The sequence below is a fragment of the Echiichthys vipera genome (genome assembly GCF_963691815.1).
Source record: "Echiichthys vipera genome assembly, chromosome: 18".
Lineage (NCBI taxonomy): Eukaryota > Metazoa > Chordata > Actinopteri > Perciformes > Trachinidae > Echiichthys > Echiichthys vipera.
Window position 1 is genome coordinate 27933048 of NC_139843.1, and position 19096 is coordinate 27952143.

The 19096-nt window shown below is 43.6% G+C and overlaps 1 protein-coding gene across 3 annotated transcripts in view; it reads left to right on the forward strand.

Moving 5' to 3' along the window:
- The window catches only part of jmjd1cb (jumonji domain containing 1Cb), a gene marked incomplete at its 5' end in the record, with an annotated part of 219480 nt that extends 211215 nt beyond the window's left edge, over positions 1–8265 (forward strand). For all 3 annotated transcript variants that reach the window (XM_083933314.1, XM_083933315.1, XM_083933316.1), the window contains one exon: positions 6603–8265. In XM_083933314.1, coding sequence (XP_083789440.1) covers positions 6603–6695 — 93 coding nt within the window. In that variant the 3' untranslated portion in view covers positions 6696–8265. The remainder of the gene's footprint in view (positions 1–6602) is intronic.
- Between the last annotated feature and the right edge of the window lie 10831 nt (positions 8266–19096).

The following is a 19096-nucleotide window of genomic DNA, read 5'->3' on the forward strand; positions in this document are numbered from 1 at the left end:
CAGTAACAGTTCCACCTTGTTGACGGGCCAAACAAATAGATCTCTGCTCTTACTTTGCACCATTGTTGTTCTTCCTCCTTGCTAGTATTTTCTGTATTTTCAACCACAGAGTAATGTTAGACAATCTGCTCCCTGATTGGTCACTTGAGATATTCTTCCAGGCATGTTAATATGGATAGAGATCATTTCTGATATGGAGCTAAAACATTTGTGAGGACGGAGATGTCTTTGTTTTGAAACTGCATTTTGGAATGAAAATGTAATAGTGTGGATGTAGCCTTCTTATACATTCGTAACTGGCTCTTAGAAGGGGTTTTCCATACCCAGTGGTACTGTCATATACAGTACCTTGTCCTCAGTACTGACCTCTGTCAGACACTCCACCCCTCAGCCTGACACATAGTGCTACACAGATGTGGCAGGCTTGTGCCACTGCAAAGGAACTCTAAAGCTGTGAGTGTCACCTCCCTGACCAGGATTCTTCTACTCAGTCAGCCCTGATGATTTCAAACTTCTTCCATAGTTCAATGTTGGAGCTCACTATCTCCTGACAATTTTCAATGATTTATTAATTTTTTTAAATATATTTTCCCCGGATCTATATGCCTGAACACAGCTCTACCTCAAAATGTGTATTGTGGGAATATATTAAAATGGCTTGTGCAGTCTGAAGAGACACTTGCTAGACTTCTTGCTAATGCAGTATACATCCAGGCATTCCTCCTGTACACAAAATCCACATCCAATGCATCTATGTTACGACGCAATTCGAAACATAGCCTTTATTTGGCTAAAAATATTATAAAGATAACTGTAAAAAATGACCCTGTTTGACACTGAGTCTGTAACTTGTCTTGGCAGAACTATTGCAGTTGAAAAAGCAATCGATATGTGTGGATTTGCTCTGCAGCATCTGTAGCTTCTCTGATGTTGTCCATGGACAGGCTGTTCTGTAGGTCACAGGCTAAACAGTCCAGGGGCCTCATTTATAAAGGTGCCGTATGCACAGAAGAGGTTGCACGGCACTTTCTAAGCAAACTTTTGGATTTATAAAAAGCAAACTTGATGGGAGAATGTGCGGTCCTCCACGCAAATTCTGACCCAGGCGTTCGCAAGGAAACCGGAGAAATGAGAAACGGCGACACCAATGGCAGAAGGATGAAACACAAGAAACTGTGAAACTGAGACCATTGTGTGAAACAAATCAAAATATTCCCTCATTAAGCATATGAAGAATTCTTAAAAGCCATACTTACAATTAATACACAAACAGCTGTTTGATGGATTCTCACTGGAGTGCAAAAAAAACACAACATGATCTAAGATTGTAAATTCAAATGAATATATCTTAGGAAAAAATCCTCATAACTCGAAGATATGTTCTGTAATTATTAAGCAATACTTGCATGTTATGTAGTTTATTTTCATGAATAATACAGCGAGCAGGACAAATAATGTTTTCACACTGATGCTGTTATTGATGCCTCCGCCTGCGGGTAGGAGCACAGTTTTAATATGGTTACCATATATCACAGTGTTTAATACAGTCTTTATTTGTATGGATTTAGTTTGTTTGTTTTTAAAATTAAATAAATCCCCCACCTGTAGCATTTTGGATCTAACAAATCACATAATAAGACATGGCATCACAGTGCGTAATTATGCGCACTCTCTGATTTACTGACAGGGGAGGACGAGCGGATTATGAGCCAGTTCCGACTGCCGTTTGGATCTCTGGGAACAGGCAAATAAAAAGTCCCAAGTTGCATAAATGTCCGATTTCTCTGATTTAATTGGTGCTGTTGACTGCACTCATGTTGCTATAAGAGCAAGAGTGAGAATGAAAATGCTTTCATTTATTTTTTTTTCATTTCTTCCACAGTCTGACCTTCTAATAATAATAATAATAATAATACATTTTATTTATAGGCGCCTTTCTAAGCACTCAAGGACACCGTACATTTGTTAAAAACAGTAAAAAAATTATCAAATCAGGTTAAAATAACAACAACAACACAATGCAAATAAGATCAAAGGGAAAAGGCAGTTTTGAACAGGTGGGTTTTCAGTTTGGATTTGAAGTGAGGGAGTGAGGGAATGTTCCTGAGTTCTGGTGGTAGGCAGTTCCACAGACTGGGAGCAGAGAGGCTGAATGCTCTGCTTCCCATGGGGGTGAGACGGGCAGGTGGGACAGTCAGGTGGATGGAGGAGGAGGATCTATGAGTGCGGGAGGGCGAGGCAACGTGGAGGAGGTCAGACAGGTGGGGGGTGAGGCTGTGGATGAACTTCAATGCTAAGAGGAGGATTTTTAATTCAATGCGGAACTTTATTGGGAGCCAATGGAGCTGTTGTAGGACGGGGGTGATATGGGGGATGGATGGGGTTCTTGGGATGATGCGGGCAGCTGAGTTTTGGACTTAAGTTGTTGAGTTTATGGAGGGATTTGTGAGTGATACCGGAGAGGAGAGAATTGTAGTAATCGAGGCAAGAAGTGACGAGTCTATGAAGAAGAATAGAATGGGTATGGGGGTGAGGGAGGGGCGGAGGCGGTTGATGTTGCATAGGTGAACATAAATAGACCGAGTAATGTTATTGATATGATAGTGAAAAGATAGAGTACTGTCGAGGATGACATCCAGACTCTTGATCTGTGGGGAGGGGGAGACAGTGGAGTTGTTGATGGCTATGGAGAAACTGTTGGTCTCTTGGGAAATGTTGATTTGGAACCGATGAGGAGAACCTCAGTTTTGTCACTGTTTAGTTTGAGAAGATTGGAGGAGAACCAGGATTTTATGGCAGTTAGGTAGTCAGCAAGGGATGAGGGTGGGAGGGTGGGAGGGTGGAGGTAGGTTTACTGGAGGGGCAGAGTTGGGTGTTATCTGCATAACAGTGAAATCTGTTGTTGGAAGAAGGTAAATGATGAAAAGGAGGGGGCCCAGGACAGAGTCCTGGGGCACACCTGAAGTGACAGGGGATTTGAGTTGGATGAACTGAGTGCGGCCTGGAAGGTAGGATCTGAACCAGTTTAGTGGAGTGTGGGTGATGCCGATGAAACGTAATCTATTGAGGAGGGTGGGGTGGCTGATGGTATCAAAGGCTGCACTCAGGTCGAGGAGGATGAGGATTGTGAGTAGACCAGAATCAGCTGCCATGAGGAGGTCATTGGTGATTTTTACAAGTGCGGTTTCGGTACTATGGAGGGTACAGAAACCAGACTGAAACTGGTCATACAGGTTGTTAAGTGATAAGTGAGAGTGGAGTTGAGTAGTGCCTATTTTCTCCAGGCTTTTGGAAATGAAGGGCAGATTTGAAATAGGATGGAAATTATTTTAGTTGGTAGGATCTGCACCAAGTTTTTTCAGGATTGGGGTTATTGCAGCGGTTTTGAATGATGTAGGAACAGTTCCAGTGGTGAGAGAGGAGTGGATGATGGCAGAAATGAGCGGGACCAGAGAGGGGAGGCAGGATTTAACCAGAACTTTGGGGAGGGGGTCCAGCTGACATGTGGTGGACTTGGACCTATGGATGAGGTCGGAGATCTCTGAGAGGGTGGGGAGCTTGAAAGAGGAGAAGGGGTGGGCGGGTAGGTGCAGGTCAGAAGTGACACTGGAGGAGTTTGAACCGAGATCCTGATGGATTGTCTGGATTTTTGTGTTGAAGAAAGACATAAGAGAGTTACAGAAGACAGTTGAGTACAAGTGGGGTAGTATAGAAACTGGGGATCGGGTGATATTGTATATATATATATATATATATATATATATATGATATATATGTATATGAACAGTGAAAAGAGGGACTTGGTGTAACCTCCATTTGAACAGATTATGCTGGAGTAATAGTTTGATTTGGATTTAGTTATACATGCTTGGTAGTGCAGAAAATGATTTTTGTACATTTCTTTGTGAACAGTAAATCCAGTTTTACGGTGAAGCCATTCAAGCTGCCTGCTTTTGGCTTTCATAAGCCGGAGTTCAGGCATAAACCAGGGAGCAGAGAGGGAGAAGGAGACGGATCCGACTTTTAGTGGAGCCAGGGAGTTGAGGATATCATGAAGTCCGGTGTTATAGTATGAAACCAGCTGTTCGGGGGTCGATAAGTCTTCAATGTCCATGAAATTGTCAATACTAGAGTAGAGAGAGTCCGTGTTTATGTCCTTAATATTGCGAAATGAGATGAGGGGACTTAGTGATGGAAAGAGTGAGATTGACGTTGAATGAGAGGAGGAAGTGGTCGGTGACGGGGAGTTCAGTTGATGCACAGTCAATAGGGGTGACACCAGAGCAGCATATTAAATCCAGGATGTGTCCTTTGGAGTGTGTGGGAATATGGGTGTGCGGAGTCCGGAGTTCTCAAGGCAGAATGTAAAGTCTCTGGTAAAAGGATGGTTTATATTGTCAATGTGTATGTTAAGATCTCCCAGCAATATTGTGTTCGGTGAGAGAGTGGAAAGGTGTGCGAGAAATGCAGCAAAGTAATTTAAAAAACTTGCTGTATTAACTGTGTCTGCATCATGTTGCCAAGCTACGGTTGTTTTGTCATTAGTAATGCCCAACTGTGCCCTCCAGACAACATGTTTATCTTTTTTTCCACCTCTCCAACAAGAACATCAACTTCACATTGATTGTTATGTCGTCTTTATTCATTTTCCTCTCCGTGTTTGTCATGATGTCGATATGAATGAATATTCATTTTGGGCTTTTCATTGACTATTTATAGGCATCTATGGGCGTGACATGAAGCCGTTAAAGCTGCGCCACATTTAGAGTTGATTGTGATTTATAAAGGGAAACCAGCGTCGGACGTACATGCGCACTGTTTCATGAATCCCAATATTTTTATGCGCACGCATCCTATGTTTTGTCCCTACACCGCCTTTGAAGTGAATCCTACGCACAGTTTTATAAATAAGGCCCCAGCTTATTAGCAGTGTCAGTGTAGGTTCACCTCAGCTCACAATTTAGATCCTGGAGTCAGGCCAACTGTGGTCAAACAAAGGAGGTGTGTTTAGGGGCGCAGTGGTTAGAGCAGTTGCCCCATGTAAAGAGGCTGAAGGTCCTCGAGGCAGCGGCAGCGGGTTCAACTCTGACTTGCGGCCCTTTGCTGCATGTCTCCCCCTCTCTCTCTCACCCCATTTCATATCTGTCCTCTGTAATAAAAAATAAAAACTGCCAAAAAATTAATCTTTTAAAAAAAAGGAGGTGTGTTTAAGGTAAACACACAGGGAGATGGGTGTAGCCATTACTTCATCACATTTATTGAGTAATTAGTACAATTATTACAAAAAACTGTTTATTAATGTTTTGAGTGGAACTTTTGTAAAATGCCCTGTTTCTATTTATTCCTGTCATTCATGAGAGGAAAAGTTATCTAGACGAGACCCACTCATTTCACTACAAAAACCTGAATAATTGTGTTGTTTTGAATTGAATTGAATTGTTGGAGCTAAACAGAGTCAGATATGGTAAGAGCAGAGGTCATCAGTATGTCTGACCGTCACACTGCAAGGCTGCTTGCATGTGTGTGAATGTTACCAAGTTTGTATGTGTGTGGCAGAGCGGAGCGGGTTTGTGAAGTGACTGTGGCACCGGCTCCTTATATACAGTACAGACCAAAAGTTTGGACACACCTTCTCATTCAGTGAGTTTCCTTTCTTTTCATGACTAATGACATTGTAGATTCACACTGAAGGCATCAAAACTATGAATTAACACATGTGGAAATATGTACTTAACTAAAAAGTGTGAAATAACTGAAAATACACCTTATATTCTAGTTTCTTCAAAGTAGTCACCTTTTGCTCTGATTACTGCTTTGCACACAATCTGCATTCTCTTGATGAGCTTCAAGAGGTAGTCACCTGAAATGGTTTTCACTTCACAGGTGTGCCCTGTCAGGTTCAACAAGTGGGATTTCTTGCCCTATAAATGGGGTTGGGGCCATCAGTTGTGTTGTGCAAAAGTCAGGTGCATACACAGCTGATAGTCCCACTGAATAGACTGTTAGAATTTGTATTATGGCAAGAAAAAAACAGCTAAGTAAAGAAAAACGAGTGGCCATCATTACTTTAAGAAATGAAGGTCAGTCTGTCCAAAAAATTGGGAAAACTTTGAAAGTGTCCCCAAGTGCATCTACAATTTTCATATTCATGAAAATAAAGTAAACTCTTTGAATGAGAAGGTGTGTTCAAACTTTTGATCTGTACTGTATATACATATAAAGATTATTTTTGGCATTATTTTTTGGTAGTCTCCTGTTGCTCCGAACATGTAGTTGTTTAAGAAGCATATTTTACAGCCTGTTTTACAAATTCAGTGCATATTTAACAGATTCAGTGTTGACAGAGAGCGTCACTCGCTGGTAGGACACGGTGTTACAAAGACACTACTGCCAAAGTGTAAGTAATTCTGGTAATTATCACTTAGATTGGATATTATTATGAAATTACTCCGTATGGCCAGTATAAATGCAGCAATGAAAACTAGTTTTAGTGTTCATATGGGCTTCTGAGTTTACAGTTCAGGACTAAAATGTGAGCTTCTGTTCCAGTAGAACGCACAGCAATAACATTAGTAAAGATACGTTGTCCTCTTCATCCTCAGGTTAAGAACATTCTGTACCACTGTGTTAAGGAGGCAGTGAGCTCCCTGAAGAAGGGCAGCTCCGAGGAAGACCACGAGGAAGAGAACTCATGACACCCCCTCAGCCTCGCCCTAGCCTTCCAGAGAGGGACACAACTCCCATTAGCACCTCGCTCTCCCCACACCTACCTCCTCACATGGAGGACTGCAAGAGGTGGTCTTAGGGTCAGAGCTGGTCATGTGACCCAGGGGACCTCATGGTGTAAAGTGCATCACACATCGAGGTAGTGAGGCGGAGGCACACTCACTTCCATCATCACCCCAAACCTTCTGTGCAAAGAGGAGACAAACACAAGACCAGAGCGGCCTCTGGGCTGACAGGGATCAAACCTCAGCTAACACACCGCTTTGTGTTTCATGGACTAAGAACACAGGGAGGGCCGAGGCATTGTGGGAAACACAGGACAGCATGAAGGTCTGGAGCCTTATAAAAGCCACTATTCTGGAGGAAAAAGCACTACACGCTTCCACTGAAACCAGACTCATTAGTGTGACTGGTGGTGCATCCTCTTTCAATGGAGACTGTCCTGTCATCTTAAGTTGGCAGGTCGGGTGTCAGTGACGATGGAGACACTGAGCCCCCTGCTGCTCTCCCACTATAATCTGCTGATGATTATGAAGGCTAGCAGGTTTAATCCCTGCCTGTAGCAGAAGCCAACACAACATCTAGGACAGATGATTTAGCTGATCACAACAGCATCACCAGCAGCAAGCAGCATCAGGATCCAAACTGTCATCTCTGCTATTAAAAATCTGGAGGGGGAAAAAAGAGTTGAGGGGGAAAAATGGGAGAAGTGTGAGATGTTCCAACAGCGAGTTTTGCTGCTCCCTCGTTGTTGTTCCGTCTGTAATTTGTATTTTCTCCTTCTTTCTAGTCTAGTCTATCTGTGTGTTGCGGTTTTGTTCTTAATTTTCTTTTTCATACAAACATTGTTTTTTTTTCCCTCTTTTAAGATGTATTTATTTTATAGCTGTATGATATGTGTTGTTATTGAGACAAAAAAAGTATTATGTAAATGTGACTTGTACAGTTTTTTTTTTTTTTAGTACGTGGTTTTCAGTTGTAATACGGCTCTACTGTGATGGAGAACACACATTCGCGCGCACACACACACACACACACACACACACACACACATACACACACACACACACACACATATACACACGCCCCAGCTTATGCCTGTAACTTTGGGAAATGTTGATGCTCTACAGTCCTCATGTCATTAATACATTTTCTGAAAATGAACTGCCAAACTCTTGTAAAGAATCTGTAAAGTTGTATTATGTAAAGAAAGAACAAATGGCTTATACACTTCAGCATTTTATGAAAAAGTATTTGTTGTAAAATTTAGACATTTACAAAAAAGATGTAATTTATTTAAGAAAAGAATGAATTGTCTTGTTTTTTGTTTAGTTAATATTTACTATGGTGAACTTTTGAAGTTAAAAGATAAAATAATGAAACTGTTTACAATAATGTGTAAATATATACATATATACATTCACTGAGGTATTTTTTTAAAACATGGCTTGCTTCAATTTCAAATTTTAAAGTGCAAGTGTTACATTCTTTGTACATTAAAGTTCAAAAGGGTTTTACATTTTCCATTAAAATGGATTTATCAAACGTTTGGTGTTTTGTTTTTCATGCTGGATCCCCACTCTCCTGGAACACACAGGAAGACAATAGAAATGTAAATGTAGTATATTGTTTAGAACGGTTATCTAACAAGATTGTATTGCTGAGGACCCAGCCATGTGCTTTGTGCTCAAGATGGTGCAATTTTGCCAGATGGTGGTGCTATAACAATAAACTTTATGTTCTGTAACTTTGAGCAGAAAATCTCAAACAAAATTATTCTTTTGCCTCCTGGATTTTCTGCCATTTTTTGAATTGTGTCCAAATCTTTTTTTGTAGTTTTTTTTTGGCTACTCTCCTTCAAAATTTAAAGCAATCAACACAAGAGTGACTTGTTTCATATAGTTTTGCTACAAGTAGGGGCAAGATTTGTATTACAGAACATGTCATATCTCATGACCACTCCTGACATGAATTGTGGCTAGTGGTCCAAAATAATTTTGGAAAATCAATAATAAATCCTGGGGAAAAACATTTTTTTGGCTTTATGGATAACATTTCAACGTTTCAGTTTGATTTTATAATCAACATCACATGCTTGATTTTCTGTTCAGATAAAATGTTAATAGTTTAGTATACTAACAGTTAAAATGATATACTGGGATGACAGTACTGTACACTGGAGATCAAAATTAGAGAACAAAGTATCGATTCTGAAATGTTATTTTGTATTGTTAATAATTTGATAGAATATCCTTTGTGGCTATACCACTGCACTTCAACAAAAACCTTTATTTTGTGAAAAAAAAAACAGTGAGCTAAATTAGAGAACACTTTCAGATCCCTCCCAGTTATCAGTGTTAATCTGGCACCTGGTGACAACTGACTTCATTGTTTGACACACCCTATTTATCTGGCAGCTCTCCCGGTTACTTTGCAAGATGGCAAGCTGCTCTAAGGGAGAGATGGAAGTATGTATTAGTCATCAAACTTTTGACAGCTCTGACCTTTGACCCTAATTTGCATAAGAGTGCTTTATACACCCCTTTTTCTCATGAGAAAAGGGGGCGAGGTTATTCCCCACCCTTTTCCCCACACATGTGACTGAAAAAACTATTCCATGGTTAGATCTATCATTAAGAGGAGTGTGTGTTTCACACAGTTCATTAATACGCACACACCAAGACTTTCTCAAGCTCCTGGGGCCTCATGTACTAAGACTTGCGTGGCTTTCTTACTAAAACATGGCGTACGCTAGAATCCAGAAACTGGCATACGCACAAAAAAAATCAGATGTATCAAAGTGTGCGTACGCATGGATCCAAGCACTTTTCCTTCGTACATGCTAAACTCCTCCCTGTCCACGCCCCCATTTAAATATGCAAATCAATGCAAATACGGCCTGCACGGATCAGATTCAAACGATGAGTAAAGGTAAGAAGCGCAACTTCAACGAGTCTAAGCTCGAAGTTTTATTAAATGAAGTGGAGACCCGAAGAGCTGTGTTATTTGGTAGCCTCTTTTCAGGGATAAACACAAAGAAAAAGACATTTGTTGGGAGTGTGTGTGTGAGGCAGTGAACGCTGTCGGGTCGGAGCAGCGCACACCCACTGAAATAAAAATGGTCCGACGTGAAGGTGAAGGGTGAAGCGGAGGATTTCGGCCCACCGCCGAAGTATCACCTCAACGGGCGGGGGGACAGGAGGGGAGGAACTAACCCCCTTTTGATCAGAGAGTGGCGGCTATTGTGGAGGACACCGCTCTAAGCGGAGTTGTGGGGGGCCATGAAGGCGACACAGATCATCCTCAAGGTAAATGTGTTAAACTCAGAAATGTCATTATACTGGTCGCACAATAGGCTGCTCACATTACACATGCTTGTGCGTTAAGTTGCCAGAATATAAACACATTGACTCATGTTTAATTACTTCATTTTTTTATTATTATTTCTCAATAGACGATGAGACAGGAGAGGGCTCCTCCATCTGCACTGTGCGCCATGGCGTCTCCACCGGCACCTCCAGCACCACGCGCCCCGGTGACTCCACCGGCACCTCCAGCACCACGCGCCCCGGCAACTCCACGCCAGCTGACGTCCGCCCGATTGGCCGTGTCCTTTCACAAGCTTTCCTGGAATCACAGGAGGAAATAGTGAGAGCAATCCGTGGCGTCAGTGAGGACGTGATCACACTGTCCTTTTGGCCGCGGCCAAAACCGATTGTCAAGCCTAGTACCTTTAAGCCATGTGAGTGCACCCGCTCCGCGCTCAACTGCGGCCAGCGGACCGTCCACGGCCCGCTTGAAAGAGGTGGGCTTTAGCGGAGCCGTTTGCACATGTACGAGCACGAGCGTGCGCACGTGTACGAGCACGAGTCCTACGGCAGTAGCGTTATGTCCGCCTGTTCGGACATGTAAATAGAAGGACGGACCATGCGCGGACATTTAACAACAACAACAATGGTGGTGAAAGGTTCACGTTGGTGTGGTGCGGAGGTGGAGTGTTTACTGCAGATTTGGTCGGATGAAAATATTCAAAAACAGTCGACAAGACGCACAAAAACTCCGACCAAATCTGCAGTAAACACTCCACCTCCGCACCACACCAACGTGAACCTTTCACTGCCATTGTTGTTGTTGTTAAATGTCCGCGCATGGTCCGTCCTTCTATTTACATGTCCGAACAGGCGGACATAACGCTACTGCCGTAGGGCTCGTGCTCGTGCTCGTACACGTGCGCACGCTCGTGCTCGTACATGTGCAAACGGCTCCGCTAAAGCCCACCTCTTTCAAGCGGGCCGTGGACGGTCCGCTGGCCGCAGTTGAGCGCGGAGCGGGTGCACTCACATGGCTTAAAGGTACTAGACTTTAGCTGAAAAACCGGTTTTGGCCGCGGCCAAAAGGACAGTGTGATCACGCTGACACTGTCCTCCCGGACCGAGACCTGGACTTTAGGGTACTTGTCCCCCCTCCCTCTCCCCCCCGCGCCCCAGCCCCGTTTGTACTCACACTACCTGGGCCTCGGCCAATGCTTCTTGCTGTCCATGTCATCACGCCGTAACACGTCACACGCATTGATCGCGTGTGTGTGGCTTTGTTTACAAATCTTTCCATAGACCTCAGAGTTTTTGTGCGTCTTGTCGACTGTTTTTGAATATTTTCATCCGACCAAATCTGCAGTAAACACTCCACCTCCCCATCACACCAACGTGAACCTTTCACCACCATTGTTGTTGTTGTTAAATGTCCACGCATGGTCCGTCCTTCTATTTACATGTCCGAACAGGCGGACATAACGCTACTGCCGTAGGGCTCGTGCGCACGCTCGTGCTCGTACATGTGCAAACGGCTCCGCTAAAGCCCACCTATTTCAAGCGGGCCGTGGAGGGCCAGCTGGCCGCAGTTGAGCGCGGAGCGGGTGCGCTCACACTACTTAAAGGTACTAGACTTTAGCTGAAAAAACGGTTTTGGCCGCGGCCAAAAGGATAGTGTGATCACGCTCTTAAACTGATCCACTAAGGGCGTGATCACACTGTCCTCCCGGACCACGACCCGGACTTTAGGGTACTTGTCCCCCCCTCCCTCTCCCCCCGCGCCCCAGCCCCGTTTGTACTCACACTGCCTGGGCCTTGGCCAATGCTTCTTGCTGTCCATACGCCTTCGAGCCGTAAAACGTCACACGCATTGATCGCGTGCGTGTGGCTTTGTTTACAAATCTTTCCGTAGACCTCAGAGTTTTTGTGCGTCTTGTCGACTGTTTTTGAATATTTTCATCCGACCAAATCTGCAGTAAACACAACGTGAACCTTTCACCACCATTGTTGTTGTTGTTAAATATCCGCGCATGGTCCGTCCTTCTATTTACATGTCCAAACAGGCGGACATAACGCTACTGCCGTAGGGCTCGTGCTCGTGCTCGTGCTCGTACACGTGCGCACGCTCGTGCTCGTACATGTGCAAACGGCTCCGCTAAAGCCCACCTCTTTCAAGCGGGCCGTGGCGGCCCAGCTGGCCCCAGTTGAGCGCGGAGCGGGTGCGCTCACATTACTTAAAGGTACTAGACTTTAGCTGAGAAACCGGTTTTGGCCGCGGCCAAAAGGACAGTGTGATCACGCTCTAAAAGGGCCGTGTGGCTGCAGGTTTTCATTCCAACCAAGCAAGAACACACCTGACTCGACTTACTCAATAACCTGAACTGTCTTCACACAGTTGGTTTGTTGGACCAGGTGTCTTTTTGATTGGTTGGAATGAAAACCTGCAGCCACACGACTTGCAATTCACCTCAGAAGGGTGAAGCCCGCGTCAGCGCACCGATAACTTCCGAGACGAGATCCTTCCGGGGGATTCAGCGGCTTCTGCGATCCGACCCCGGGGAAAAAGTAAAAGGAAGAACCAGCAGAGTGATTCAGCGGCATGTCCTGGGTTAACTGGCCGACCAAAGGCGATCCGTCCGCGTAAAAATAAAAGGCAGATACAGCAGGGACCCCCGGCGCAAGAATCCGACGGGGCACAGGAGATATCAGGTAATCTTGACCATTTTTAAACCTCTTTTTTAATATCATCTATAAGAGGGGGTATATTTACGCTTCGCGCTTCAGCGTTCAAATGAAAATACAACTTCCTTGTGTTTAGTCACAAGGGCGATGACGATGATGGTGTTCTCATGGGTCCTTATCATCCTACGTCAGAGCTCTCAGGGGTAAATCAGAAATCCATTGGTTGAGGGTTACCCATAAAGGACAGGGCTCAAATATTGGGTTCAATGTGCATGTAAACACATGCATTTTGCATAGTGTGATTTTTATATTTTGGAATGGTAAATAAAGTAACCATTCCAGTAAATTCTGAATCTGAAACTAAAGCCCTGCGTCTATCTAAAATGTCTGTTTTAAATTATTTGTATTAAACCAATAAATTTGCTTTCTCCAACAGACTCTCAGCCTATGGTCTCAACACCCCCGAGGCCCCAGACACCACCTAGGGTAGACCTCCCATCTCCTGTCAGACGTCCAACAGCACCTGTGACACCTATTTTTTCAACTCCTCCTGGAGGTCAGATCACTACAACCTACCTTGAGAAGGCTCCACCAAGACCCTATAGACGACGTAAAATACAACGTGTCAGATCAGCGATTGACACTATCAATCATTCACCAGGACCGATCGTGGGAAGAGGAGAAACAGGAAGACCCCAAAGAGGAGGCACCGGGAGACCCCAAAGAGGCGTCCGAAACCAACAATTGGGAACACGCCAGATGGTTACCCAAGTAATGCAATCCATCATTTCATCCTTCACTGCCATTTGTGAAAAAAATGTAATCTTAGTACGTATGTATGTATGCATATTTGTAGGCATTTTTTTTAAACTAAAAGATGAATAGAGAATTTGTTCCAGAGTCGTTAGCCTGCTCATCCAATGTACCTCTTGAAATTGAGTTAGCTGTAGATCAATTACGTCATATTCCAACACCCTCTCCTGACCACCAGGGTCCTAACGACTTGCAATTAGCTGTAGATCAATTACGTTCCATCCCATTATCCAACAATGTTGACGTGCAAAATAGCTCGCCTTCAGAATCACAAAATCCTTTCCAAGCCTTAGAAGACACACTACAAAGATTTAAATCAAGACAACGAAGACGTCTTCCATAACCTAATAATCATACTCCAAAATCTAAATCATACAGACCCATCTACCGGGGCCCTGAGGGGCAAATGACAACGACAAATCCAAAATGACAACGACAAATTCAAAATGACAACGACAAATTCAAAATGACAATGACAAATCCAAAATGACAATGACAAATTCAAAATGACAACGACAAAATCAAAATGGCAACGACGAATTCAAAATGACAATGACAAATTCAAAATGACAATGACAAATTCAAAATGACAACGACAAATTGGAAATCACAACAAGATTAACTCAAACCGGAAAGGGTAGGTCTCTCTGAGCAGAGGATGGGCCCTCCTGATTGGACAGACGGACTGTCTGTCGTATAACAGGAAGAGAGAGGTGGAAAACCCGGAAAAGAGCCTATTTTCAAAGCATGAGTATTTCCGAAGATACTTTCGCTATTATTAAGGATTATTTTTGATGCAGGGCAGCCGTACGGCGTGACAGATGATATGTTGTCAACCAACCTAAACATCAGGATGAGTATATCGGACTATGTGGGAAGTACTTCAGCAAAAACACCAGCTGCGCGTTAAACGCAACCTTTGCTAACGGCAGATAGCCGAGTAGCTGCCCTGGTCCACGCAGCTCCGTGAGGACGGCACGTCTCACCTCATCTGGATGTGAACAGTTTTCTTCTGTACAACCCTGCTTCTCTCAGACGTGACTTTCATTATGTACCGCTACACTACGTGTATGGGGCTGTAACGAACACCAGGGGCCTCATGTACTAAGAATTGCGTGGCTTTCTTACTAAAACATGGCGTACGCTAGAATCCAGAAACTGGCGTAAGCACAAAAAAATTCAGATGTATCAATGTGTGCGTACGCATGGATCCAAGCACTTTTCCTTTGTACATCCCAATCAACGTGGAATTGAGCGCACATGTAGAAGTGCTGAACTCCTCCCTGTCCACGCCCCCATTTAAATATGCAAATCAATGTAAATAGGGCCTGCACCGGGGATTCCCTCTCAGATTTAAACGATGAGTAAAGGTAAGAAGCGCAACTTCAACGAGTCTAAGCTCGAAATGTTATTAAATGAAGTGGAGACCGAAGAGCGGTTTTATTTGGTAGCCTCTTTTCAGGGATAAACACAAAGAAAAAGACATTTCTGGGGAGTGTGTGTGTGAGGCAGTGAACGCTGTTGGGTCGGAGCAGCGCACAACCACTGAAATAAAAAAAAAATGGTCCGACGTGAAGCGGAGGATTTCGGCCCACCGCCGAAGTATCACCGCAACGGGCGGGGTGACAGGAGGGGAGGAACTGACCCCCTTTGACCAGAGAGTGGCGGCTATTGTGGAGGGAACAGCTCTAAGCGGAGTTGTGGGGGGCCATGAAGGCGACACAGATCATCCTCAAGGTAAATGTGTTAAACTCAGAAATGTCATTATACTAGGCTGCTCACATTACACATGCTCGTGCGTTAAGTTGCCAGGATATAAACACATTGACTCATGTTTAATTACTTCATTTTTTTTTTATTATTATTTCTCAATAGACGATGAGACAGGAGAGGGCTCCTCCCTCTGCACCGTGCGCCCTGGCGTCTCCACCGGCACCTCCAGCACCACGCGCCCCGGCGACCCCACGCCAGCTGACGTCCGCCCGACTGGCCGTGTCCTTTCACAAGCTGTGCTGGAATCACAGGAGGAAATATTGAGAGCCATCCGTGGCGTCAGTGATCTTCTAGATCAAATTGTCAATGCACTGGGAGATATTTATCATGCAATAAATGCACGTACAAAGTAAATCGTGTCCTTGCCTCTTTACATCATTGAAATCAGACGCTGACGGGCCCGTATCGCTTTGCGGGGTGGGTCGAGGTTGACAGGTCCGGCATCCGGTTCCTCCGGTGGGGGGGTGCTCTGGCAGTGGTATGCCATGGCGGTGTGCCAAGTTGTGCAGGACACCATAGGCCAGCACGATGCGGCACACCTTCTCAGGTGTGTACAGCAGCACCCCGCCCGACCTGTCTAGACAGCGCCAGCGCCCCTTCAATAGGCCAATTGCCCTCTCCACCACTGCCCGAGTTCGGGAATGGCGGTCGTTGTATCTCCCCTCTTGGTCGGTGCCGGGGTTAGTGAGAGGGGTCAACAGCCACGTTCTCAGGGGGTAACTATATATATATATATATATATAAATCACACTACTGTTCGCGGGAAAACAAACAGGACAAAATAACTGCATTACAAGGATTGACAAGACTGATCACACTTATATTAATGACTGCAGAGGTTCCAACTTTACGCACGCGTTTATTGAGACGAAAAATGAACACAAGGAGACATTCTTTTTTCACCAGGGAAAAAAACAAATACACATATTTGAATGCGCGTGTCCAAACGGGCATTGTGCTGGTTTAAATTCGGGGCGCATTAAACGGATAAATGATATACTCACCGAGAAGCCACCCATCGCGCACCGTGCCAGCCTCCAACCTGTTACCAACCATGCTATTGTTTAGATTGAACGAGTCATGCGTTGCCAGAAATCCCAGAGTGGTCAGCACCTGTGTGGGAATGGACAACCCCTGGCTCCTGGCTGTGTGTCGTTCTAAGTCTGGCCGCGGCTCCGCGCACAGCTCCAGTAACACTGGCCTCGGCAACCCGAAACGACTCATGAGCCAGTTGTCGTCATTTGCAAACAGATCTTCCCGCTCTCTAAACACCCTCTCACGGCTGACATAACCATTTGCGATGTCTTCTAACAAGGCCAAGGCTGCCATTGTTAATTCCATTTTTTATTAAATTGCGCATGCCTTTATATCCTTCTCCTTATTTTATATCCTTACGATTGCAAACACGTGTGTGTTAATTGTCCATTAATGTGTCGCTGATGCGCACATTACACTGAGGATGAATTGTTTTCACATAACTAACAGTTTCCCAGCATCACCTCTAAGTGTCGCCAACGAAACAATAGCTGTAGAAACGTGCGTACGCCAGTCATGAAGTTTGCGTGGCGCACCGCACATTTCCACGGTCATTTCACTTTTGATACATCCGAACGTTGGCGTGGAAAATGGCGTACGCCACGTTTTTGTGCGTACGCAACATTGATACATGAGGCCCCAGGAGAGTGAGGACAGAGAGAGAACCCATTTATTATTTTATGTTTTATATGAAATGTTGACTTATCTCTGAACTTGCAAATACGACTAAATAGATGAATAGTAATATTAAAAAAGGGTATTTTATAAATAAAACAGTAAATTTAAGACCATTTTAAAACAATCTGGGTTATTTTCTGTACTATTTTTTTAAGTATGAGATCATCATTACCTGTATCTACCTTTGAAATGTTTCCCTCATTAACTGTAGATATTGTGTCCATAAAACAATGCACTATTATTACACCGCTAGGATGCAGGTCGTCTGCTCGGCCTGTGGCAGGCACATTAGAAAGCCCTTACCTTCACTAGGTCCATCATCAGGAGACAGTTTCCAGAAGGAGAAGGACTTTAGATTATGAAATGTCCCGTTAAGGTGACAGTCTACAAAACTACTTAGTGTCATACTGTATAAAAACATTTTATGCAGTTAAGATCAGCTACAGCATTAATGTTAGGTCTGCATACAGAAGGGAAACATCCCAAAATATACAAACTATTCATGTACTTTTATATTCAGGAACTACAGTTAAAACAATAAGAAACATTCTGCAATACAAATGTAAAATAAGTATAACTGCACCAGCAAAACTTAAAACACAAGACTGGATCTTTTTGAAATATGAATGTGGATGTGCCAAATGGTCAAAAGTAAAAAAAAAAAAAAAAATGTATCCATTTAAAACTAGAAAGCAGTTTAACACTCTAGTCATGAGACGTGCATTTACAGTGCCTCGACCAGGCAATGTTCCCGATATTGCCGCATTTTATCGAAATGTGATAGGGGTAATTAGGGAATTAGCCAACGAGTTAGAAACGCAGGCTAGTCGTAATGATGTTATTCAGTTGGAGATGGTAGGTGAAAATGTGCGAGATCATGTTTCAGTCACCAACAACGACCAGGGTAGAAATATTCTACCAGCTTTTGAGGGTTTGCTCGATCGTATAGTACAGTCAAACAATAACATAGCCGCTGATGAAGATGTAGAATTAATTGGTCAGATAGTGCGCAACCCTATGGGTGGTGCCAAACGTAAGATGGAGAAAACTTTAGATTGTGAAATTCTCAAAAAGAAAAGACCCCATCTCTATTTTGTAGATGACAGGAATGATATGCTCAGTTTTGCCGTCAGCCTCGCTCATGTTTTCCATCCGGATTTCACAGATAGTCAGTGTGATATTCTGGGTAGGGATTTGCAGCGTCAGGCTGGTTTAAATGATCACCCGTCACTTTCAATGACATAGCCAAATTTGAGGAGATCTTGAAGCGCAAAATTGTAGTGTTTTACAGAACATCGCATAATGAACCCCTCTCACATTTTGCAACAGACTTCCCAGATCGTTCCAAACCTCTGTTTTTATTCCTAATGCAAAAATCATTACTATGGGATTAAAAACCTCAAAGCATTTATTGGCACAAGTTTGGTTTGTAACTATTGTTACAAGGGTTTAAGTAACCCCTATGTATACAGCTGTAAGGGGTACTGTCAAGTCTGCCATGATCCCATCTGCTCTACACAAGAGCTCAAGCCAATAAAATGTTCAGATTGTCACAGGACGTGTCGTTCACTCTCCTGTTTTGCTTGTCACAAAGAGGCTAAGCCAAGTCCTATGAACAAACAGGCTTTTAGTTGCTGTGATCAAGTAAAAAAATGCAAACTATGCAATCTATGCTACTACATTAATATGACCCCTGGCAAGGTCAAGCATAATTGTAACAAATCTAGCTGCAGAATCTGCGGTGAAACATTAACGTCTGGTTCTGAAACAGACAGTCATCTATGTTACATTCAACCCATTGTCAATAATAACAAACACCTTGGTTTGTTTTTTTATGACTTTGAAACATTTGTCGACGAGAACAACAAACACATCCCCTTTCTAGTGTATGCAAAAACATTGAAAGGGGAAGAGAAGGTGTTTTACGGTCTGGACTGTTTTAAATGCTTTCTCCTGTATTTCAGGAAGAATCGGTACCGGGGAAATGTTTTTATTGCGCATAACGCTCGTGGGTTTGACAGCTACCTAGTTTTAAAAGGTATACCGAAATTCTGAATTCTGATGACATGTTGTAAAATCCT